This window comes from Thamnophis elegans, chromosome 4, assembly GCF_009769535.1.
Source record: "Thamnophis elegans isolate rThaEle1 chromosome 4, rThaEle1.pri, whole genome shotgun sequence".
Classification (NCBI taxonomy): domain Eukaryota; kingdom Metazoa; phylum Chordata; class Lepidosauria; order Squamata; family Colubridae; genus Thamnophis; species Thamnophis elegans.
Window position 1 is genome coordinate 87,083,319 of NC_045544.1, and position 25,929 is coordinate 87,109,247.

The following is a 25,929-nucleotide window of genomic DNA, read 5'->3' on the forward strand; positions in this document are numbered from 1 at the left end:
TCCAACATTGCGCTTTGGTAAGTTCCAAATTTTAGCAACGTTAGTCACCTTTTTATTGATATCTTTGACTTATTTATTTTCTGAATATCCTATCTTAAAACCATAGGAATAACACTTAATTTAATTTTATTATTATTGGCTGCCAAATGGCTTTGGGTAGCTTACAAGTAAAGATCAACTTATTAAAAGAAAAATATAACAGATCAGAACAGCAAAGTTCAAAACAAAAGAAAACCAAAGCAAAACAAAACCAGAAAGCGGGTCTAAAATCACCTTGTCCCCAAAGCCTGGAAAAATGATCAGGCCCAGAATCATTCAGGGAGAGGGATAGTGACCACATTCCAGAGGACAGGAATTTCAAAAGACTAGGCATGTATCTTGGGTCCCACAAGTTGATGCTCTTTAATGAGATCTGGAGCTCACCCACCCTGTTGGATCAAAGCCAATGGGCAAAGATAACAAGAGATAAGAAATCCTTCAGATAGCAAGGCTCTTAAGTATGAAAGTCATTAAAGGTGATAACCAACATCTTGAATTGCAACTGGAAGCTGAATGGCAACACTACTTACAAAGCAGCTTGATAAAGTAGATTAATAACAGTCCCCATTGCTGCCTATGCTACAACATTCTGGACTAGCTGCAGCCCATGTGCAGCACATTACAGTAATCCAATTGTGAGGTAACTGGAACATGAATGATAGAAAGACCTCCTTGTTCTGGAAAGGTGCACTTTTGCACAAACTAGACTTATGTAAAGGGCCTCTTGGTTACAGCTTCCACCTGCTCTATGGACAAGAGTTGATAAGCCAAGATGATTTCCAGATTGCCCACATCTCTTGCAGGGAGAAGTATAACTCTATTGAGAATCACTAATGGGATAGCTTGAGATTTGGAGGACCAAAATAGACTAGAGAAGATCTCAGAGCAATCCCATATGCTTTCTAGCTATCTAGTGTACCTAGTTCTTCAAATTTCAGTAGGCTGTCCCCTCAAGGCTCCTATCAAATCTCAATAAGACTAATGGTGTGTTTGAAGATAAATTTTGCAGAAATCTGAATTTTGCATTCAGTTTGATTTACAACCCCAAGATACTGTATGCACTATCTTTGTTTTAGTAAAGAGCTTGTAAATCAAAAATTAATGAAGGTGTCTTGATTATCAATCCATACATTTATTTATATTTTAGAGAATTGAAACTAAGCTGGTTTTAAATAATAAAGAACAGGTTTTAAAAAAACATTCTGCATAAGGATAGCCTGAAAGGAAGGAACATCATGGATATGTATCTATGTTATGTTTTAAAATAGTATTAATCCATCCAGCCCAACCTCTAGAAGTCCTTGGAACCGTATATTTGATGTGTGACTAGACAAGGAACTCACAAAGACATCCAGCAGAGAATGTCTAGACTCGGACAAGGCAGTTTCTCCTGCCCTTCTCCCTTATATTCCATCTGAACTATAACTGGTCCCTAGCCACTTTAACTCCGAACATTAAGAGCCAATTTTGCCATCTGAACTCGCACCTTAAATTTTAATCAACTGCGCAACTATTTTAGTTTCTTTCTTTTCTTTCATCTTTCTCTTCTCTCTTTGTATGGGATATGCATGAGATACGTATGAGATGAATGAATGTCCCACTTTTTATTATTATATTGTTGTAAATTTTTGTGTTTTTAACTCTTACGTGGGGACTGTTTGGGGGAGTGCATGGGTATGTGTGATTCGGAGGACCTGCCGGGAGATGCGGGGGCCATGGGGGTGGTTGAGGGGACCAGAGACACGGGAGAGGGTCGGGGTATTACGGTCGTAACAGGGAGGGGCAGATACGGCGGGGACTTTAGGGCAGGCCATTACCGGGGAAGGAGGGTTCGCTACATTACAGAGATCCCTCCTTCCGGCCCTATGAGTCCCACTCCGAGACCAGATGGCGCAAGTAATCAGGACCCTGGACTCAGGCTGCTGTTGCTAAATGCCAGGTCTGTGGTACATAAAGCTCCTCTCGTCCGGGACTTAATTTTAGACGAGAGGGCAGACCTGGCATGTATTACTGAAACCTGGCTGGGCCCAGAGGGAGGAGTCCCCCTTGTAGAGCTGTGCCCAGAAGGATTTCAGGTGCTACACCAGCCGAGAGCCCAGGGAAGGGGTGGGGGTGTGGCCATTGTTATCCGGGAGTCGTTACTTCCTCGTAGGGTCCCTGCTCCGGAGCTTGTCGGGTGTGAGTCTCTGCTGATAAAGTTGGACCTCAAGGGTCAAGTGGGTCTGCTGTTAACGTACCTGCCTCCCAACAGCGTTGCAGCAGCCCTCCCCTCGCTCCTCGAGTCGGTAGCAGAGCTGGAAATTGAGTTCCCTAGGTTGATGGTCCTGGGGGACTTTAATTTGCCGTCGCTCGGTGAAAACTCTGATGGGGCGCAGGAGTTCATGGCTTCCATGACAGCCATGGGCTTGACCCAAGTAATTCGGGGCCCAACCCATTCGGCGGGTCACATGCTCGACCTCGTATTCCTCTCGGAGCAGTGGATTTGTGATCTTGGTCTGAGGGGTAACGACATCATACCCCTGTCGTGGTCAGACCACTGCCTACTGAGGCTCGACTTCCGGAGACCAAACCCCCACTGTAGGGAGGAGGAACCGACCAAGTGGTTCCGCCCCAGGCGACTTATGGAACCGTTAAGGTTCCAGACGGAGCTTGGGGTCATTCCTGATACTTTCGCCCACAGTCCGGTAGAGACTCTGGTTGCTGCTTGGCACTCGGCAGCATCGGAGGCCCTCGACCGGATTGCGCCACTATGGCCCCTCCGAGGCGGCGGATCCCGGAGACCTCCTTGGTTCACCGAGGAACTCCGGGAGATGAAGCGCCGGAGGAGATGCCTAGAGCACCGATGGAGGTCCGATAAGTCCGAATCGAACCGAGCAATGGTAACCACCTGCACCAAGGAATACACCAGGGCACTTAGGGCAGCGAAAAGATCTCACATAGCCACCTTGGTTGCGTCCGCTGAGTCCCGCCCAGCCGCCCTGTTTAAGATAACCCGCTCCCTATTAAATAAAAGGGAAGCGGGGGAACCCTTGCAGGGCAGAGCTGAGGATTATGCCCAATTCTTAGCGGACAAAATTGCTCGGTTTCGGTCGGACTTGGACTCCATCCCCGCAGTTCCAGCCGAGGCACAGGAGGATCAAGTAGAACATCTCTGGGTTGAGTTTCAGGATGTTACCCCCGGGGATGTGGACAAGGCCATGAGGGCTGTAAGTGCCTCCACCTGCGTACTGGACCCGTGTCCCTCATGGCTGGTTACTAACAGCAGTGAGGTGACACGAGGCTGGATCCAGGCGGTTGTTACCGCCTCTCTTCGGGAGGGGAACTTCCCCGCCGCACTGAAAGCGGCGGTGGTGAGACCCCTCCTAAAGAAGCCATCTCTGGATCCAGCTGTTCTTAATAACTATCGCCCAGTCTCCAACCTTCCCTTCCTTGGGAAGGTTGTTGAGAAGGTGGTGGCCTTCCAGCTCCAACGGTCCTTGGAGGAAGCAAACTATCTCGACCCCTTCCAGTCAGGCTTCAGACCCGGTTACAGCACAGAAACCGCTTTGGTCGCATTGACTGATGATCTCTGGAGAGCCAGAGATGGAGGACATTCCTCCATCCTGGTCCTCCTTGACCTCTCAGCGGCTTTCGATACCATCGACCATGGTATCCTTCTGCGACGACTGCGGGAGGTGGGAGTGGGAGGCACCGTGTTGCGGTGGTTCTCCTCCTACCTCTCGGACAGGTCGCAGTCGGTGTTAGTGGGGGGGCAGAGATCGTCCCCTAGGCCCCTAACATATGGGGTGCCTCAGGGCTCGGTCTTATCCCCCCTACTATTCAACATCTACATGAAACCGCTGGGAGAGATCATCCGCAGGCACGGGATCAGATACCATCAATATGCGGACGATACCCAGTTGTATCTGTCCGCCCCGTGCCAACTCAATGAAGCGGCAGACGTGATGAACCGAGGCCTTGAGGCCGTTATGGACTGGATGAGGGTTAACAAGCTTGTGCTCAACCCAGAAAAGACCGAGTGGCTGTTGTGCTTCCCTCCCAAAGATTCGATCAATATTCCATCACTCAGGCTGGGGGGTCAAATTCTATACCCCTCAGAGAGCGTTCGCAACTTGGGAGTCCTCCTGGATCCACAGCTATTGTTTGACCACCACCTGACGGCTGTGACCAGGGGGGCATTCGCCCAGGTTCGCCTGGTGCGCCAGTTGCGACCCTACCTGAATCGGGAGGCTCTCACAACAGTCACTCGGGCCCTTGTGACCTCTAGGCTGGAATACTGCAATGTGCTCTACATGGGGCTGCCCTTGAAGAGCATCCGGCGACTTCAGCTAGTGCAGAACGCGGCCGCGCGAGCGATTGTGGGTGCACCTCGGTTCACCCACATAACACCTATCCTCCGCGAGCTGCGCTGGCTACCTGTCGATCTCCGGATGCGCTTCAAGGTGCTATTAGTCACCCATAAAGCCCTGCATGGTAGTGGATCTGGATACTTGAGAGACCGCCTTCTGCCAATTACCTCCCTGCGACCAATTAGATCTCATAGATTAGGCCTCCTCCGTATTCCATCGGCCAGCCAGTGCCGGCTGGCAACTACAAGGAGGAGGGCCTTCTCAGTAGTAGCCCCGACCCTTTGGAACGAGCTCCCCGTGGAGATTCGTACCCTCTCCACCGTCCAGGCCTTCCGCACAGCCCTTAAGAACTGGCTAGCCCGTCAGGCCTGGGGACAAGGATAGCCGCCCCTCCCGAATGATGAATGTATGTTGCTTATTACTTTTATTATATGTGTCTACGTTATTGTTTGTATTCCCCCTCCCTGATTTTATGTGAGCCGCCCTGAGTCCCCTCAGGGAAAAGGGCGGCCTACAAATGTTAATAAACATCTAAACATCTAAACATCTTCAGTGAGTGATGAAAAACAAAAATGAACAAGACAGCTGCTACAGAAAGATGACATCAGCCTTCATTGCTATTGGCCAATGTATATTTCTTCTATTATAGCTTTGTGGATGAATCCACATCAGTTATAATTCTCACAACAAACCTATTGGGTAATGGTAGAACTGACCTGCTTTCAGCCACTTCCAGTAACTTCAGCCCATTTCCAGTAACTCCCGTCATTTTTAAACAAGCTGCAAAGTTCTTTCCCTTTTCTGCAGCTTACTTGATATCTGCATTGAATGCTGAGGAGGTTGGAGAAGCCTAACTTTGCCAGATTGCTTCTTGACTGTACATGACTCCTGTTGTCTTGTGGCCTTCAGGCAAGGGCATTAATACAACACTGCTTTAGTGAATTGGAAAAATGTAACGGACATAAAGAATAACTTTGACCAGCGTTTTCCATAATGGTGGTGCTTGGGATTCCATTTCTGTAGCTTGCAGACCATGGTAGCTAGATTTTTAAATTATTGTTCCTCACATCTATGAAGTTCCATTGAAGGACGGACTTGGTAGAACTTGAATATTGCCATATGATTGAGTGGCGTTTTGGGTTTACAGAAGGCTAATAAGGAAGGGTAGTTTGATTCACAATTAGCCTATACAGTTTTGAGTTACAGCTGGCTCTTTCTTGACCTGTCTGCTGGATTCACAAAGCACATGGAGTTTATAATGTGTAAATCCAATCAAAAGTAACAACAAAATAGCCTCGAGAATAAAAAACCTAAAGTAAAATATAGCAAATACAACACAGTCCAATAAAGCAGAATAAAAAGTTGATGAAATAAAAAAGACCGAAGATTAATAACTGATGTAAATTTTGGGGAGAAAAGTAATTAGCTTCCAGTTAATTATTAATTTGAGATCATGCTCAGTCTTGCACCTTCTCACAGCGACCACAATTAGATAACATTTCAGTCTGCATGTACAGAATTGTTGAACTGCTAATTTAGCCAGGATCAAAGCTCAGTAGCAGAGCATGCACTTTATATACAGAAGATATAGTACAACCAGTATTTCCAAAGACAACAATTTTCTAAAATCAGACAAAAACCAGATACTGCTAGGTCAGTAGGGACAACATGACCTTCTGTTCATGTGATGCCATAGCTCAGGAGAAAAAAAATCCTGTGGTCCCCTTGGTTGGCGAGCATCTCTAGCATACAAAGTGTGTACACTGTGTGTGTGTGTGTGTGTGTGTGTGTGTGTGTATGGAATCTGTTCCTCTCAACCATTTAAAATATATTATTGTGAGGTTGAAATATATTGAAGTAGTGTTATTCCAAAAGTGTTGCAGTGAGAAGCAATTCCTTTAAATTACCTATGATTAAAAATCCTATTTTTGTTTCAATATGCTTAGGGTCAGATGTGGAGGGGGAATTGTGTTTCTTTAGAATTCTGTATGGCTAAGCTGAAATAAATTGGAATGGGAACGTAACTGATGAACATGATTCATCTTCCTTCTGAGCTATTTGGCTGAAGTTTGGGAATCATTTGGAACTGGAAAAAACAGATCCTTTCTCTCCCCTGTAACCGTAGACCAGATATTCCCATAAGGCTGCAGCAGCTGTCATTCTTCACTCTGTCTGCCTATTTGCCTCTTATCGATCTCTATTTGGATGTGTTCTTGGATGAAATCTATGGTGTTGAAGGGAACAGATAACTTTGTGAAAAAGGAAGGAGGGAGGCGTGGAACTGCAAGGAGGCGGACTGGAAAGTTGCTTCTCAGCTCACTATTAGCAAACTTAATGAGACAGGGAGGGGTTAGGGTATATGCCTGCATGCCTGGAAAACAAACCTAAGCAAACATTGGGCTCTATGCTGATGAATCACAGCTTAGAAGATGAATAAACCCCATTTTCCAGATGGACACATATCAGATTCAAATGACCCCAGGAAACCTCCAGGGGAGAAAACTACTTTAAGCCTCCACAGTTCCAGGATTTCTCTTTGTGCAACTTATTTCCTCATTTGCATCTCCATATTACTTTTGCACCATGCTGCAGTTGTCCTGGGCCATCCCCAGTGCCTGGATTATGGTCCTCCTTTCCAGCCTCCATTCCATCTGGAGTTTTGCTCTGCCTATGAAACATTTGGCTGTTGTGAGCAAGAGAAGGACAACCACATTGCTGCCAAATACTGGGACATCATGGATTACATTGATCCCCAAGCCCAAAAACTATGTGGAGGATTCATCAAAGATATCTTGTGCCAGGTAAGATAGTGGTGAGTAGCCTCATCTTCCTCATATGCCTTTGTGATGGAGATGATTGTTAGCAGTTTTGGCCTTTCTGAGAAATGATGGAAATGGTAATTTAATAATTTGCATTTGAGATTCCCAGGAGAACTTTTCTGCTGGTAAGTAAGTTGAGCCTATTGAATGAGCATAAATTCTTCAAATTTGCTTTGCATGCAAATTATTGTTTTAGTTATATCTCCCAGAATCATTTGCTTATGAGATGGACAATGATATAATTTAAATAGATAGGTAGGTAGGTAGGTAGGTAGGTAGGTAGGTAGGTAGGTAGGTAGGTAGGTAGGTAGATAGATAGATAGATAGATAGATAGATAGATAGATAGATAGATAGATAGATAGATAGATAGATAGGTAGATAGGTAGATAGATGCTAACCATATTATAATGGAAAGATTCTGTTAAACTAAACCAATAATTCAAGGATGAATCAAGAGTAGAAGTTTGCCTTCTGATGAATTCACAGTTCCAAGTAAGTATGAAGCTGCAGCTGGAGAGAGTAATGTTCATTTGCTCTTCTCTTCTCTGCAAAAATGTAAAGACAGCTTGAAAAGAAAATAAGTGCTTATGACTAACACCATTTTAGTCCCTGCTAAGCAGATTTTTCAAATTTCATACAGTATTGATTTGGTATAAGTCTGTTAGACAGTAGCAGCAGTATGATAAATTACATATCTCTATCTATATAAAGCACGCTACAAGAATAAAAAATGTTCTCAAATCATTTTATAGAAGAATGATAATCTTCTTCTTGAATTAGCTTGTCTGTCAAGCTAAGCCTCCCCTGCAAGACAGTTGTGAGCTCAGGAAGGAGATTATGGAATGGTATATCCTGGTGCAACAAAAAATAATCCACAGTGTTCCATTTGATGAAATAAAAAAAAGTTGCATTCTGTCAAAGGATCATGCTGATTATCTCATGTTCCAGGCTAAAACCAAATGCCTTTTTTTGTGTCTTTTCAAATGCGGACTAAGGTAGAAACTCAGCAAATGAATCAAATCAACAGCAGACCTTGGTATTTTTGTTTTTGGTTGTTATAAATAAGGCGTTTAGATTGCATTTTTAATGACCTGCAATAGCTATGCTCCTGAAGACAGTCTTAGATCAGACAGCTGGATTCATAGAACTGTTGGAACAGCCACCCTCCACCCTCCTCACCTTTCTCTGTCTCCTAGCCTGCTCCCTTCCTTGCCAAACCAGCCATCCCACTGGTGTGCAGGAGAACAATGAATGATTTTCTGGTGGAGCCCTTCCTAGACTCCTGTATTCATTGAATTAAGGGTAGAATGGGGTTTCCTTCTGAACAGAAGCCATGTTGTTGTGGTTTACCATATGCCAGCACTGAGCAGCAAAACAAAGAAACAAACCCCCAAAACAAACAAAAAAACAAAACAATCAACATTCTTCCAGCTTGCCATGCCTTCATCAATGACCTATATTACTGTATAGGGTATGTCCTGATATTGTTAAGTCAACATAGAACTGTTTTCAGGATTCCATTGTGAAAATAATTGTACAGCTGTTGAACCCAAAGTTATTGTGAGGTTCAATGCAGTTTTGCAATTCATGTATAGACTTTATTATTTATTTATTAAATTTATGCCATCTATCTCATTTTGAAGCAAGTCTACGTAGCTTATGGCATAACAACATTAAAACAATCAGAGCTAAAATGAAGATGCAAACAAAATAAAATCACAGTTACAAGATGGAGAAGAGGAGGAATGGGGGGAGGAGAGAAGATGGGATTGGCTCTTAATCAACCACCTCCAGTGTGATACTCCCCCCCCCCCGGGGCCCCAAGCCATCTGAAACAGCCAGATATAACCTTATGGAAGGTCAGAAGTATGGGAGCCGATCTCACTTCGGGGGATAAGATATTCCAGAGGGCAGGAGCCACTGTTTTTTTTAACAAAACAGAAAAAAATGGATTATGTAGTAGATTTCATCTCAGTGCAAAGACAAACTTTAGAAGATAAATTTTCTAAATAGCCACAGCTGGAGAGAAAAGGATTAACCTAATTCTTATTGCCCCTCTGTACCAAGTTTCATTATTACCATCTTATAGCTGATGAGTTTGCATTATGAATCTGCACTTTAAATAAAATACATTTTAATTACATCACTGTTGGAATCCCATATTCATTTTCCTAATACAAAAACTCTTGACGTCAGTAGTCTAAGCAGACTTATTCAGGGTTGTGCTGTGAATCATGTCTATTTGGATCTTTTATCATGCTTGTTATGTCTTGGCACACTGACCCTTTCTAATTAGGCAGCTCCAAATATGTTGGACTTCAGCTCCCTAAATTTCCAGCCATTCACTGTAGTTGCTGAAAGCTGCGGACTAATGCATTTTGAAGGTTTACATAAATTAATAAACAAAATTGTTATTAACTTCTACAAGAAAAAAAGATGTTTAATCTTTTCTCTCTCAAATAGAAACCCCAAAGATCATAATATTCTGTTTTTAAATCCTTCGTGGACCTTTTCTCATTAGGGGCAAAACAGTTGAGTGAATGAAAGTAAAATGGAAGACGATCCACCAGTAACTTTTGAGTCTTTGAAATTCCACCCGACTCCTGAATTCAAGAATAGAAAATTAACTGGGGTCAGCTTCAGACTGGGATACTTGGAGGGTCCAATCCAAGGATCCTCCAAGGATAAAGAATCCAAGGATTTATCTGATCTAATTTGGTATATCCCTGAAAATCCCTGGTTGGGGTTCTACTGGCAGAAACATCACCACCAACAGATCAACATGTATAAAAGCAATTCTCCTGGCCTTCCAGCAGAACATTTCGGCATAAGCAAAGGGAGAATATTTTTGTCCATTCTGAATTTCAATCCGCAGATTAGGATTGTTCTCTAAAGCTTTGATTGATTAAAAAGGTCTGCAGCTGTATGGGAATTTGATTTCAAGACATTATTTTGTAGGAAAGGAATATGATGCAGTATACTTAAACAACATCTGGATAATCTAATATTAGGGGCTCTCAGGAAGAAAGAAAGGAAGAAAGATAGAGAGATAGAGAGATTCTTACACAAGCAGAGAATGTTTTACAGTGGCTATCTAGAATATAGCATTTACACACTGCTAACCACAAATTCTATGTAGATTAAATTAAACCCTATGTAGTGGAAGGAAATTTTTCAAATGAGCAAATGGAATCCTTAAACAGTGGGAATGAAATTTTTATATGTTCAATTCTTGTTGAGAGAGAATAAGAATAGCAAACAGAACACCCCTTAAATTGCCACCTCACATGGAAAAATGAAAAGCAGCAGGAGTAATGTTTTTTTAAAATTATTAAGGCAATTTAATTCTTATGTCAACCCAAAGGAATGTCTTAACTTTAGCCATGCTTAGTCACAATGGATGTTATTTGTATTCTTGGATATAGAAACACAGCACAAGACAAGATTTGGACTTTAAGCAATAAATCACAAACCTAAGGAAATGGTGGGAAAATTGGTATTGATTTATTCAGGTTTTTTTTTAAATAAGTAGCACCTTTGTAGGTTTCACTTGTTTTAGATTTTCAAATGGTGTATTCTCCTACAGGTAACATGATTTAAAAGAACGTGGAAGACCCATATGGACTCAAATAACACATTCTTAATCTGTATGCACAACAGGGAACTCCAGGTTTAATCTTCCACATTGCAATCAGTGGGTTAATGACTGTGTTGGATCCAATGTATTATTTATTCTTCCATTCTGCAGGAAAAAATTAGAAATATTTTTAGATTATTGTATTTCTTAAAAACATGAAATCCTGCCGATATGAAATGTCTTTATAACTATTTATTCACATTTGAGTTAAGCAGATGCAAATAGTCACAGACCACCCCATAATGTTTCAGAGAATAACAGAGTGTATTAATCTTGAACAGGAATGCTCGCCCTATGCGGCCCATCTCTATGATGCCGAGAACCCCCAGACGCCCCTTCGAAACCTCCCTGGCCTTTGTTTTGACTATTGCTCAGAATTCCACCTCTACTGCCATTCTGCAATCACACTGCTTACAGATGACAGGCACATTCAAGAATGGTGTGAGAAGAACAGGACCCAATTCTGCAACATCGTAAACATTCAGGATAAAGACTATTGTTTTCCTGATGTACTGAGGAACACTGACCTTAACAATAATCTGGGTGTTGTGGTGGCAGACAAGAAAGGTTGCCTTCAACTGTGCCTCAAAGAAGTGGCCAATGGGCTGAGGAATCCGGTGCTCATGGTGCATGCCAATGACAATACCCATCGGATGTTTGTAGCTGAACAAATGGGCCTTGTGTGGGTTTACCTCCCAGATGGAAGTAGATTAGAAGAACCTTTTCTAGACATTAAGCAATTGGTGCTGACTACCCCTTGGGTTGGGGATGAGAGGGGATTCCTTGGGATGGCTTTCCATCCCCAATACAAAGAAAACGGGAAATTCTACATCTATTACTCCTACCAGGACAAGAAAAAGGTGGAAAAAATCAGGATTAGTGAACTGATGGTTTCCACAGCTGATGTCAACAAGGCCGATATAACCACAGAAAGGTAATAATTCCTTTTCTCTACTTGCGTTCTTCCAAGGCTGAAGACATATTTGCTCATTTCATTTATATAAAATGTTATACAACAGCATAGACCAAAATAGAATACTAAGACCATGGATAATCCATTTCAAAAATAAATCAATCAAATTAAGAACCACTTATACAAATCCTACAAATGCATGCAATCTATTTTTCTGCTGTTAAGCAAGAGAAGCAACATTGTGGTGTTAAGCCAAGAATACATCTATCTATGGTGCACATCACTCTTTAGTCTACATCATTTTAGAGCAGTGGTCTTTAACTGTTTGTGACCCTGAATCTGACTAAAACAGGGTTTTCTGTTATTTTTACTGAATTATGGCATGACTGATATTTTAGGGTCCTGATTTACAAGCTGATCAACCAATGTCTGATTCAGAACTAGGTTTATTCATGAAGGTACAGAGAAGTCCGAGGTGGCGCAGTGGTTAAATGCAGCACTGCAGGCTACTTCAGCTGACTGCAGTTCTGCAGTTCGGCTGTTTAAATCTCACTGGCTCAGGGTTGAGTCAGCCTTCCATCCTTCCGAGGTGGGTAAAATGAGGACCCGGATTGTTGTTGGGGGCAATATGCTGACTCTGTAAACCGCTTAGAGAGGGATGAAAGCCCTATGAAGCGGTATATAAGTCTAATTGCTATTGCTATTGCTAAGTCCTAAAAAAAAAAGCTTCATGAGATCATGTTCTTTTTAATCCTGCAACCGTGCTTGAATATTCCCATTTCAAAAGGCAGGTAGAGTCATGAGTCCATTCTGAGTCGACAATGGCCTATGCAGAAGACCATTCAGAGCTTCAATCATACTCCAGAAGCAGCAGCAATTCAGAGTTATGCTGACTAGCAGTTTGGATTCAAAAATAATAGAAGAGCCGTTAAACTTTGCTCGAAAATTAGTGGCTCTATCCTACTATCAGGGAAGTATAGACACTGATGGACATTGTGTCCTGACCCAGATTTTATCATGTGCCTATGATCAGCTTCAGTAGAAACATAGAAATAGAAAAAAAAAGCTAATGTCCTTTCTTTGTTTAGTGTAAGAAAAGTTAAACAAAAGCACTAAGTTGATAAGGTGTTATGATTAATGCTTGAATAAATAATCTGTTTGCAGGAAATCCTTGAAAGCCATCCAAGGCACCCAACTTTATCTATGTTTGTTTCTTCTTCTTCCCCTTGCACATTGTTTCTCATTTCTTCTTTAGGAATCTCTTAGAGATTAAACAACCAGCTGCAAATCATAATGGTGGAGCGATCCTGTTTGGACTAGACGGTTACTTGTATCTGTTTACTGGAGATGGAGGGAAAGCTGGGGACCCTTTTGGTAAATTCGGAAATGCTCAAAACAAGTAAATATATCTGCCTTTCACTGCATTTAAATAGAAATGGTTATATGGGAAGTTTGTTGATATAAACAGTTTAATAAAGCTAGTTATTGTAACTATTGCAAATTAAATTTTATTATACTTTAATTTCTATATTGCCAACCAGTTTGATATAGTGGTTAAGCCATCAGATTAAAAACTGGAAGACTGAATTCTAGTCCTGCCACAAAGCCAGCTGGGTGACCTTGGACCAGTCACATTCTCTCAGCCCTAGGAAGGAGGCAACAGCAAAACACTTCTGAAAAACCTTACTAAAAAAACTTCAGGGATTTGTCCAGACAGTCTCCAAAAATCTGATTGAACTGAAGGAGAAAAATCTTTCTATCATGTAGAAAAACTATTTAATAAAACTGTTTTAAATAATATTGATAAAATGGCAGGTGTGTACTTTTCAAATAATGCTACAATCTATTAATATAATCTATTAAATGAAGTTACTAACTGCATATGTCAATAGTGCCTTGAAACAATGGAAAACATTTATCAGAACATACTATATATTCAACGCACGGAAAACAAACAGACCAAACAAACCAATTAGATTTCTTAAAATACTGCTCACATTTGAGTATGTTATTGTAAATATTAGTATTCTGAATGTGGAAATCCAGATTTGTCTTAAAATTTCATTCAGGAGATTAGTTCCAGGATGAAATTTAAAAATAGGAACCAAGATTTCCTCTGCTTCCCAAATCAGACTAAATCTCTATTGAGGCTACTTCACAACTACTAAATTATTTGATGAGTTGACCATGCCTTTAACAGTGCCTTCTTATGTCTTGCTTTTTTCTTAGGAGTAGCTTGTTAGGGAAAGTTTTACGGATTGATGTGGAAGGAAAAGGTCCCCAGGGGAGGCCCTACCGCATTCCCCATGACAATCCATTTTCCTTGGATCCCAAAGCTCGCCCTGAAGTCTATGCTTACGGTGTAAGGAACATGTGGCGCTGCTCTGTGGATCGTGGAGATCCACTCAGTCACAGGGGAAAGGGACGAATCTTCTGTGGAGATGTCGGCCAGAACAGGTTTGAAGAAGTGGATATAATTATTAAAGGCGGGAACTATGGTTGGAGAGCCAAGGAAGGGTTTGAGTGCTATGATACGAAACTGTGTCAAAACTCCTCATTAGGTAAGTATTATAACATCCCAGGACTGCTAATAAGATGAACGCCAATGTGTAGGCATCTTATAGAAGCTTATTACTTTCATTAAATCAATAAAAGCAGTGTTATGGCATGGAAACACCTTTCATGTAACTTCACAATACACATACCTACATCCTTAGAAGTAAGTGAAGGCCCCACAGCAAGGGTCAACCTATTGCTGAAAACAATCAAAGGAATTAACTAATCAAAAGTAGACATACATAACCCCAGCAGTCATGGAACCACCTACATTTAATCAATTGAGCCATTTTGCATACTTAAGGAAAATTGTTGGTGAGAAACTGTTGCAGAAAAGGCTAACCCTCATCAATATGTGGCCCTGTTTTTGTCTGCCTGCTCCCTAGAACAGGTAATGATATAACAAAGCCTTGCCAGTACTCCCTGTCTGGGCACAAAGACTCGGAGGATATGAGATACAGCACTAAAATATTAGGAAGTGGGTGGGATTATGTGTTCTCCAAATCATGTTTTTTTAAAGAAAACTAGTTAGCATCTTTATGTGCTTGTAAAAAACTGGAGTGGAGCATATGAGAACAGGGTCTGTCAAATCACAAGTCTACATTAAGCTATCCATTTCCTAAGAGATGCAGGCATCCTCAAGATCTGGCTGTTTTATTTCAAAATGGCAAAATGTGCTGTGGAGTTGTGCCACAAATTGCACCTCTCTATCAAAAGGTGGCCTTCCCTGGACTTACTCTACAAACACTGCAGCTAAGAGTTTCTAAATAAGTATGTTACTTCTACATATGTCAATCAAGTAGAAAGCCTTGCCTGTAAACATTTAACATTTTGTTTACCTCTCAAAACAACAAACAAATAAATAATCTTTAAATAGATACTTGGGCAGGTCTCTTACTGCTAAGACTGTTTACATAGTATGTTGCAGTCATCATTGGGTCAAATGACAAATACATTAAGAACACTTAGTGTACTTAATCAAGAATAATATCATGCAAATAAATTTTATGTGGGTAACACATAGTAGAAAACAATACTTGCATGCATGCTTATTGCTCATAGATTAAGGAAGTAGTGTTCACAGAAATGGTACTCTATACTACTATAGAGTGAATGCCCTGAAATGGGCACTGTCCTGTTTCTGAGATACTATTCCCCCAAGTTTCTTAACTTGGGTTTGTTTTGTATAGTTGTAAATCCTGAGGTTCTTCCTCCTCTGCCGGTTTGATTATTTAAGGATTGAAATCCTGGAAATGTAGATTCTTATTAGTAAATAATAATCAGAACTTAACATTGGCATTGCTCTCGATCAGGAGATTTTTGCCTCTTTTTAGATAATCCAATAATTTCAGTTGGGTAACTTCTTTTCCTTTGTAACAGAGGATGTACTTCCAATATTTGCTTATGGACGTTCTGTAGGAAAATCAGTCACTGGTGGATATGTTTATCGAGGGTGTGAATCTCCAAACCTCAATGGTCTTTACATTTTTGGCGACTTTATGAATGGGTAAGGGACAGTTACTTTTAAACACACTAAAGTGTGTAATATATGGAGAAGGACAAAGTTTATTGATCACAAATAAACTTTGTGATCAGATAAGATTCTGTTTATGTTGCCTGAGTATGTAAAACATTTGTTTCTTTTTGACTATTCTAAGTGTTATCCATTATGATTATTTATTTATTAATTAAATTTATACACTACCTATCTCACCATTGAGGTGAGATAATTATGCTTATTCAATTCTACAATTCCCACCAAATGTAAGAGGTTCTTTATCAGCTTTTCCTTCAAGCTATAGCTGCCCAAACTACAGGTCTTTAGCACATTCAGCCCAAATGTGTATCTGGGATTATATATTTGAAAATAGTGTGACCCCATTAGGTTAAGACCAGTGGCTAGCAAAATATGAAAATACATGAAGTGACCATGGTAGAGAAGTTCAACCCATCTTTCTAAAGGCCTTGTTCCTTTTTTAATTGCTGTGACTGTGTATATAAAGTTTTATCACATAGTTTTTGACAGTTCTCATCAGGCATTACTATGCCTCAGTTGCAAATATTCAGGTAACCATTCCTTTAAGACAATCATCTGAAAATGAGTGAATTTCCCATGGGTACAAGATCATGAATCTACATCTAAAATTACTCATGGAACCAGTTCTGATAGCAAAATATATATGCAAATTATTTAAATGGAATAGAGCAATAGATGGCTATTGCCCTTCACATCTAATTCCCATCACATCTAATTAGTATGTTCAGTAGCCAAGGATGATGAGAATATACTCTAATTAACAGTATCTGAAGGGTCACAAATTCCCTATTTCTGGGTAATAGAGAAATATAGGAAGTGTCTTACGTATATTGGATCACAATATTGATCTTTGTTTTGTTATATTGAAGGTCTAGTCTAAGTTTTCAAGTGAAAATTCTGAAGACCATTTTTTAGAGAGGCTGGGGGGGGGGGGGTGTTGAACCTAGAATCTTTTGCATGGAGGCAGATGTTCCAACATGGACCTGTGTCCTTTCATAAGTGAATAAAGCAGGCTCAGGATCACCAAGGTTTAATTTCATTTTTGCATAAATTAACTGTGTGTACTACCATTATTTTTTAAAACTTTGAACTATAGTGGAATTGCAAAATAAAAATAAGATTTCATTTTCTTTCTCCATTCAGTCAACTTATGGCTTTACAGGAAGATGAGAGAACAAATACATGGAAAAAACAAGATATTTGCATTGGTAGCATAAAAGCCTGTGCTTTTCCAGGGCTCGTGAGTTCATACAGCAAATTTATCATCTCTTTTGCAGAGGATGAAGCAGGTAACCTGTTTCTTATTTCCAATATCTTAAAAATGGGGTGTTTGGAGGATCTAATTCAAAAAAGGATATGATTAGTACAGGGTTACCTAAATCACTGCCTTGGCAAAATTGAATCTGCCATTTGGTTTGAAACCATAGAGATGATCTGCTGGGAATCCTACCCTCCATGACAGGTTTATAGGTAGAAGCTAGACTAAAGGTCTTTTAATAATCACCTCCACATCTGGAGCAAGTTTCCCTAGAGAGATTTCACAAAGGAGTTAAAACAGTATTATTCTACTAAACATTTGGCTTGAATTTATTGGGTATGCATGCATCTTTTATTTAATTTTGTTTACTGTGTTTTCTGTTTTATTCTTGGTTTAAGATGTTTTAATTGTTTGGGACAGTCTACACATATTATGTACACTGTATGTGTAATTAACTAATTAAACTGGTATGCCTTTATGCTAACTTTCCAAAGCATGCCTTTGGTCACAGACAACATTTTTGAATAAGTAGGCATGCTCAAAAGGTTTAGAGCTTGCTGTGGATGCTTTTACAAAATGACTACTACTAGAATATTTGGAAAATTTCTACCATGGCCAGTTCAGAAAGCAACTTGCTCCTGCCAAGATTGTGGGACTCACAGAGCTCTCTTTAATATGCTAATTTTCCTATGTCTTGTTTTCCATCAAATAGACATAATCCAAAAGTCCTGAGCTTCAGCTCCACCTACTTTACATCCTAAGGATGCCTGTGGGCTAATGTGAGACACACCGATCAACCTAGAACCAAAAATGATGCTTGAGGCTGACACTATATGCCACTTTCCCATTAAAATGTGCTTTCAAAATTAAAAACTTCTTTAAACATTTTAAAATTTTGGCAGATGCCAAGAGAAATGTCTGCTCATTCATGCTGCATTGTTCTATACCAGATAGAGCAGGCAGGGGTGTCAAAGTGGTGGCTCGTGGCCCAGATGCATCACATGCAGCTCCACAAAGGGGAAAAACATTGCAATACGTCATGTGACAGCAACGTGACACCATGAGTTTGGCACCCATAAGATAGAGCATTGTTCTTGCTTATATTAGAGGTAGGCAGGCATGGTTGACTAGCAGTCAATAAAGCCAAATCAACTATATTTATTATCCTACCAATAGCTGAAAACGTTCCAGCTTTATATCTGCCAGAAATTGCAAGAGCAAGAATGGGAAAGAAAGACAGACTGGATGGTTACAGTACTCAGCTGCCTTCAGCCTGATGGGACTTATAACACAAGCCATCCAAAGGAGAACTAAGAACTAAATCAGTCTTGTCCAAAGTAGTCCTGTTACTAATACACATCCTTTCTTTTGTTGTCTCCAGGTGAACTTTATTTTATGGCTACATCTTATCCAAGTGCCTATGCTCCAAGTGGCTCTATTTACAAATTTGTGGATCCAGCAAGGTTAGTACCTCTTCCAAGATCTCAAAAGTTCTTTCTTGAGCTATTTTAAAAGAAAAAAAGAAGAAAGACATCTGTAATTGCCAAGACACCCTCATGAATCAATCTGACTTCAGTTTCATGAATGACAACTGAGGATGGATTTACGTTATTGAGAAGTTGCTCTTTCTGAATGCAGGAGTGCACAACTTTTATTTGTATTTTCCTCCTTTGCAGTTGGGAAAGCTTTTTCTCCCCTTGGGGATTAGGGAAAGGAAGAGATTAAAGCCATATTTCTCAGCCTTTGCCATTTAAAGATGTGTGGACTTCAGCTGACTGGGGAATTCTGGGAGTTGGAGTCCACATATCTTAAAATGGCCAAGGTGGAGAAACTTTGGATTAGAGAGCACAGCCTGTATGAGTCCCTGTATTGAAGCTTCCTGTTATGCAGCTGCTTCTCAGTAAAACAAAGCCTGTCAGAAAAAACTGTCCAAGAACTAAAAATATGGAAACAGATGAAATGCATTTAGTTATAAATTCTAATTTATGCTCTAACAACCTGAAAGACTGTTTTAATGATCTCAGAAACAGCTTCTTTACAGGGCTTGAACAAATAATTTGAATTCCTTTGCCCCACAACAAAACCTTTATTTTCTCTGCTCAGAAGTCAAATGAGCATCAGTTCATGTGTGTGAGGGTACTGTATGTGGTGAAATCTATAATATTTCAAAAAACACCCCTATTTAAAAATTATTGGTCACATCAATATATGTTCAATGTTCTGCTTTTTAATTATCCTGGTCTATTCATCATTTTAACCCCAAGGCAAATAAATTATATTAGTGTGACATACGTATGAGCCATCCCATACTCTTGATGTTGGTTAGTCATCACTAAGAAGCACTTAATTTATTGACTCTGCATCTCTCCTCCCACCAATCCCAATCCAGAAGAGAGTTTATATTATCACCAACATGGGAATAACTACAACAACAACAACAATAATGGTCCAAGTAATCAGTGTTTTAAAAGAGGCAAGGGGATAAACCTGGGCTTGTCTTCCAAAATCTGTTTAGTCCACCTCTCTGTGCATCTTGTTTTCATCAATGGAAGCTATCATGTTCTTCCTGTTTTGTCTTGTTCTTATTTTAGAGGATAGTTTTATCCAGCCAATGCCCTCCAGATAAGTTGGACTCTAATTCTCATCTGAAGCAGGTTGTAGTCCAACATATCTCACCAAGTGCCAGTTTAGGGAAGGCTGTGGTAAGCAAAACTCAAGGAAAGTTGGCCTGTAGGAGGCTCTGCGGGACTGGCAGCATGGAAAGCAGACAAAAATATATCTTTCCATTCCATCTAAATTTGGTGTATTTATTTTAAAATGGAGGATTACCGTAGAATTTGTCTGCAACTGAGGAACGAGTCTAGGACAAACATGAAAACTCCATTGATAGACCTGAAGTGAAAGCATTGGATATTCTATACAAGAGAAAGCCACATTAAGAAAAACAGCAGCAGCAGCAGCAGCAGAAAAAGTAGAAAAAAATTGCTGCTGCTTTTTTTTAATGAAAGGATAGAAAAACGAATGTAGGAAATATAATTTATACTTTTAAAAAGGGAAGTATTTACATAAGAAATTTCAGGATTGGTGTTTGAGCTATTGATTTCAGATGATTACATGTAATTCTTTTTAATGAACATTTGCGGTTGCAATAGTAACTTTACCACCAATCCTCACGTATACAGCTTTTGTGGATCTGTACAGCAAAGAAAAACTGAAGTAAAATAATAAACACGGACACAATTTCACTTAGTGACTGCTTTGCTTAATGAGGTCACTAAATGAGGACTACTTGTACATACAAAGCAAAACTGGCATGCCGAGCCTATAGTTTGCAGCTACTGGTTTAGCTTTTAAATATGCCATAATTTTGAGTTGTTGGAATAGGAATTGTATGTATGCAGACATATGTTTTAGGGAATGTGAAATCCTTTTGACTAAAACATTTGAAAGGAGAAGAGATCAACATTGTTCATTCTATGCAATTGGCATCTGTTGCATATATCTATACATTTAATAGATATTAAGAATATTCTCTTGTTTTCTCAGTAAAGTTAGGACATAAAATGGTGATAGGTATGGACTACTATAATGTTGAGGAGGCCAAATGTAGGATTTAAACATGGGTGAGAAAGATGTGACCCTTCAGAAGTTGGTTTATCCCTTTCCTCATCCCAGGGAGGCCAAGGGTTAGAATTTAATACCTCAAGGACCACATTCCTTTAAGACATGTGGGCCAACCATGATTGTCAAGAAGTACTATGCAGTGTTACTATGGAAACCAACTCTTTGATGGTGAGATTCATATGACAGCTCTTTTCTAGCCACTTCTGGGGGTACTCCCCCCCCCCCCCCAAATAGGCAGATGTCAAGGGAGGTTTATTTACTCGGGAACTCTTTCAGTCATGTTTCAGGGTTCAGTCATGTTTCAGGGTTGACTCAGCCTTCCATCCTTCCGAGGTGGGTAAAATGAGGACCCAGATTGTTGGGGGCAATATGCTGACTCTCTGTAAACCGCTTAGAGAGGGCTGAAAGCCCTATGAAGCGGTATATAAGTCTACTGCTATTGCTATTGCTATGTTAATATGGTATATCAGCCACAGGTCTGCCTTCCCTTTTTTCCTATAACTACAGGTATTTTTTTCTGACAAAATGTTCATAGTAATCCCCCAATTTTCAAAGTCTTAATACATTTTGTGTTTGACTAATAAAGTTACTGCTGTAATATGGGTTGTCTTCCCTCTGGCCAACATATCTGCCTGTGTTTAAAGTCACAGTTAATTAGCAGAGCATGAAAAATATACAAACACAACTATGATCTCATTGGCAGGTTATGTAAATTAGGAGTAATGTCCATTTTAATTAGAAAATATATTAACAACTTCCTTAATTAAAGACATTATTCTGTCAAGGAAAGGATTAACACCAGGATTCAAAACAGGGTATCTAGAAAAGGGTCAAAATGGCGATTGCACTATTGACACCTATCCTTTTTTAGGCATGTCCTGACTTTTTGGATTCTGTCCTTTGGTCCCTTTATTCAAAAGGAATAATTATAGCTTATAGTAAAAATGCCAAAATGTCTTTTTTTGCATTGAAATCAAATTCTCTGAGTACCGTTATCACCTGCTTTGTATTTAACGATTTCCCTGTTTGGAAAGAAAGACCCATAAGGTCTGCATCCCTCAGACTGCACACTTTTCAATTACCGTACTCAAAAATTAGATAACTTCCTTCAGCCCTTAGGGCAAAAAACCCAAAATTCACATTGAGTTGCCCAGATATATTTTTTTGTGATCCAATTTGTGTTTTAGGAGAGCTCCACCAGGAAAATGTAAACAGAAGCCAGTTCCAGTGAAAACAAAGAGCAAGCGGATTCCATTTGTTCCAACTGCAAGTAAGTCAATAAGGGTTTGCTCTGCTGTTTATTTTCACTATGTAATAGTACAAATATTCAGACATACTGAAAGGAAAGATTTGTTCAGCTTTCAGTACTTTCTTTCAGATCACAAGAAGTCATTTCTTCAGCAAGAAATTGTGCGTTGTTTCTCATCTATTCCCACCTCTCACACATAGTCCCTTGTCCAGATAATATAGTTGGTCAATGATTTCTGTGGTCATTTACTGATAACATTATAGCATGATTTGGTAGTGCTTCTTAATTTGTGGTAGAAATACCATTGGAAGTAAGGAAAAATAGTTCTGGGTGGATGCAGCTTTTCTTCCCAAATGGGGGAAAAAACCTCTGGAAAGGACAGAGAAGAGCCAAACTAATAAAAGCAATCGAAGCAAAGGGAACAGAGCATCTTAGCAAGTAATTCCTGGAAACCAAGACTGTGGTAATTTCTGTAACGATTGGGTTTGAGAATCTAAATAATTAAATACATTTCCCCCAACTCTAAAGAGAAATTTTATGACAGTGAGAACAATTAATCAGTGGGGTGACTTTCCTCCAGAAGCTGTCTGTGTTCCAACACTGAGGTTTTAAGAAGAAATTGCACAACCATTTGTCCGGAATGGTGTAAGGTCTCCCGCTCAAGCAGGGAGTTGAACTAGAAGACCTCCAAGGTCTCTGCCAACCCTTGTATTCTAGGTTATTCTTTCTTTAGGTTTTGTTCATTATTTAGTTGTAGGTTTTGATTTTGGTACAACTGCTCTCAGAGAGACAAACACTTTCTGTCAAATTAGCTATCATTTAAAAAAAATAATGATAACATTGTCAATAGTGGTACTACATTTTAATGTGCTTAAGTCTTACCTTAACTGATAAATATAATAAAGAACTGCGTCTAGATACCCTTCCTTCCTTCCTTCCTTCCTTCCTTCCTTCCTTCCTTCCTTCCTTCCTTCCTTCCTTGAAAAAGTAGCATCCAGGTTCTCTGATAGTGTGACTAATATACACATAAGGTATACAGAATTAAAAACTATTGGAATATAAAATCAGCAGTGAGTAACTTTTGGCAATTTAATATTGTTGGGAGGAGGAAGGAAGGAGGGGTGTCCTGGTAATGCAAATATCTGTGGTCACACCACATGTTGGTATAGTTGGTATGTTTTCTTTCCTTTCTAGACTTTTGTTTTAACTATATAAAACCTATGTTGGAGCTTAAACTGCAGTGTAAGTTGATTTCCAGCAACTGTACTGCTAAATTTGAGTTTAGTCACAGGAAACCATGGCTTTGTAGGCTATTTCTGTACGTTAAATGCTTGATTTAGGCAATATTGTCTGCTGATTCTCTCTTGTATAGTTGTACTTTTAAACCCAAATAGCTACAGATATGGGCATGGCATTTAAAAATGTGTATATGTTCATATTTTTTTCTTTAATCTGCTACCCAGATCAACCTTTCAAATGTAATGCCCATGGTTGAATGAAAATGTGATCTTGCCTTCCACTAGATTTGCAAGTAAGGCAAAAATATGGGAAAAGGCCATTGCTTGCTCTAAGGCAGCATTTGTAAGTTGTCAATCTGCTAATGTGAATTATGAACTTTTAAACCATGTTTTCTCAGAGACTGTGCCTGAACTGATCAAAGAGCGCCTTACAACCCAGTCTTCCAAAACAATTGTCCGTTCTAAAGAACGTCTCCCTGCTTCTTCTGGCCAGAAACGGAAGAAGCCTGCATCTGACAGAAAACATGGCTCAGCAGATCCTACACGTTCTGGTAAAAAGCTGCCAACAGCACAGCGTCCCAAAGGCCGGGATGCCCAAGCCAAATCTGATGGGCGAACACAAAAAGAGAAAGCACCAGTCATCTCTGGAGCAAGAACTTCGCCCCCCCAGAAGAGAAGATCACAATTACCTGGAGCCCTGAAGAAACTTTCACAGTCTCCAAAGGTGAAATCAGCAGCTAAGGAGAAAACATCAAAGAAGGGAAAGAAGAAGAAAGAAAGGGTCAGTGCAAGAAGTTCTGTTTGAACATCCAAAATGCTCCCAAGAATCAAGTGAAGGGAATCTGGATGGGATTGCCAAGTGACTCATTTTACTTCCAAGAAAGTGAATCAGAATGGCATAAAGATATTATACACAATTTTTAAAACTTGAATCTACGCTGCTTTTCAGCCACACCAGATGTGGTACATTCATTTAAATTTTTAATTGTTTAAATGTTTACAACTGGGAGTTTAACCATCCCAGATGTTTTCCAGTTAACTGCTCTGCTCAGGTCTTTCTCTGAGAATTGCTTAGTGAATCTAATCAGACACTAGTGCAGGGGTCTCCAACCTCGGCCACTTCAAGACTTGTGGACTTCAACTTCCAGAGTTCCTCTGCCAGCTTTGAAGCATTTTGCTGGCTGAGGAACTCTGGGAGCTGAAGTCCACAAGGGGCCAAGGTTGGAGACCCCTGCTCTAGTGGGCACTTACTACAGTCCACCAAAAATACAACTGTCTCATGTGAGAATGGATTTGCTCCCTTTTTCTGAAAGACCAGTCCCTTCATGACTTCCTTAGAAAAAGCATCACTGAGATTCAGAGAGCTGCACTTTAATCACTCATTTTTGGCAGAGGAAGAAGGGCTGAGCAAATGAGGAAAGCTGGTTGTATCCCGAGAATGGAATCTTCTAATTTTTATTTTAAAATGTTTGCATTTTCACAACAGAAATCAAAATGACCAAATGTTACTCAATCTTTATATTTCAATGATGCCAACCCAAAAGTTGAATTTTTAAAATGAGTTATAGCATACAGTGCAAGAGTTTTAAAAAATTCTCATTCCTTCTCTCTCTCTCTCTCTCTTCTATAAATATAGAATGAAAGAAAAAAAGAAAGTGTTTGTGGTTTCTGGGAGACTCTTGAAAAAATATAGATGTTAATCAGAGGAAATTTTATACATCAAAGTCTTCTCCATCTCTAAAATGCATGTCCCTGTGGACTGCGCTCTGGATTTCATCTATCTCACCTTCTCCATGCTGGTGCCTCCCAGATGTGTTACTGTATAGTAAAACTCCCCCAACCCCAGTTGCATTGCTAATATACAGTATGTGCTGGCTGAGACTTATGGGAATCACAACATAACATGCATGGAGGAGACTTTGCTTTGAGAAGGCAGATTGCCCCTATATGCTAATAGAGAAATCCCTGTTCAGGTATTGAACCTTATTAACCAGTCTAGGGTTCCTCAGACTATCTGCTAATTTGTGAAAGGAGATGGTTTTTTTTTTGGTGTTGCAACCTCAAATAAAAGAAATGCAGCCGGTGAAATAAAGAGAGCACAGATTTTCTGTCAGTCTGAACTGAAGCACCTCTTGTCTCCCATGTTATCACAGTCCTTGTGCGATCATTCTGCTTTCAAATGGTTCAGATACTGGATGGGGAGCAGGAAGTAATCTATACACATATAGACTGGGTGAAAACAGACTTAATAGCAATAGCTGTGAGAGGGATCTTGGAGTCTTAGTGGACAACCAATTAAATATGAACCAACAGTGTGCAGTAACCGTGGCACGACAAAACCGCGAAGCCCTTATCCGCGGAGACATAAGTGCGTTGCTAAAGCCGCGATGTCATCATCGCGCGTCATCACCGCCGCGACAACAGCACGGCAACAGAAGGGCGCTTTAAAACGGCGCCGCGGCAGAAAGCCGATTTCCATTAAGGTAAGGGTTAGGATTAGGTTTAGGGTTTGTTTTAGGGTTAGGTTTAGGGTTAGGTTTAGGTTTAGGTTTAGGTTTAGGGTTAGGTTTAGGGTTAGGTTTAGGGTTAGGTTTAGGGTACTGAGTGCTTGGGAATGCGTGGATTTGCCCTCCGCGATTATGTTATCGCGGTAGGGTCGCGTTTTTCCTTAGCGCTTTGAACGGCGCAAATTAGTCTTCGCGCTTATGT

General features: G+C 40.2%; 1 protein-coding gene across 1 annotated transcript; it reads left to right on the forward strand.

Annotated features, from left to right (window-relative positions):
* The first annotated feature begins 6,817 nt into the window (after nucleotides 1–6,817).
* On the forward strand, nucleotides 6,818–24,106 carry HHIPL2 (HHIP like 2). Its single transcript, XM_032216062.1, has 9 exons — nucleotides 6,818–7,189; nucleotides 11,127–11,779; nucleotides 13,014–13,157; nucleotides 13,988–14,319; nucleotides 15,695–15,821; nucleotides 16,995–17,140; nucleotides 18,491–18,572; nucleotides 21,921–22,003; nucleotides 23,619–24,106. Exons 1-9 carry the CDS (start codon nucleotides 6,818–6,820, stop codon nucleotides 24,023–24,025), a joined length of 2,346 nt encoding a protein of 781 aa, XP_032071953.1. The 3' UTR covers nucleotides 24,026–24,106.
* Nucleotides 24,107–25,929: the final 1,823 nt, after the last annotated feature.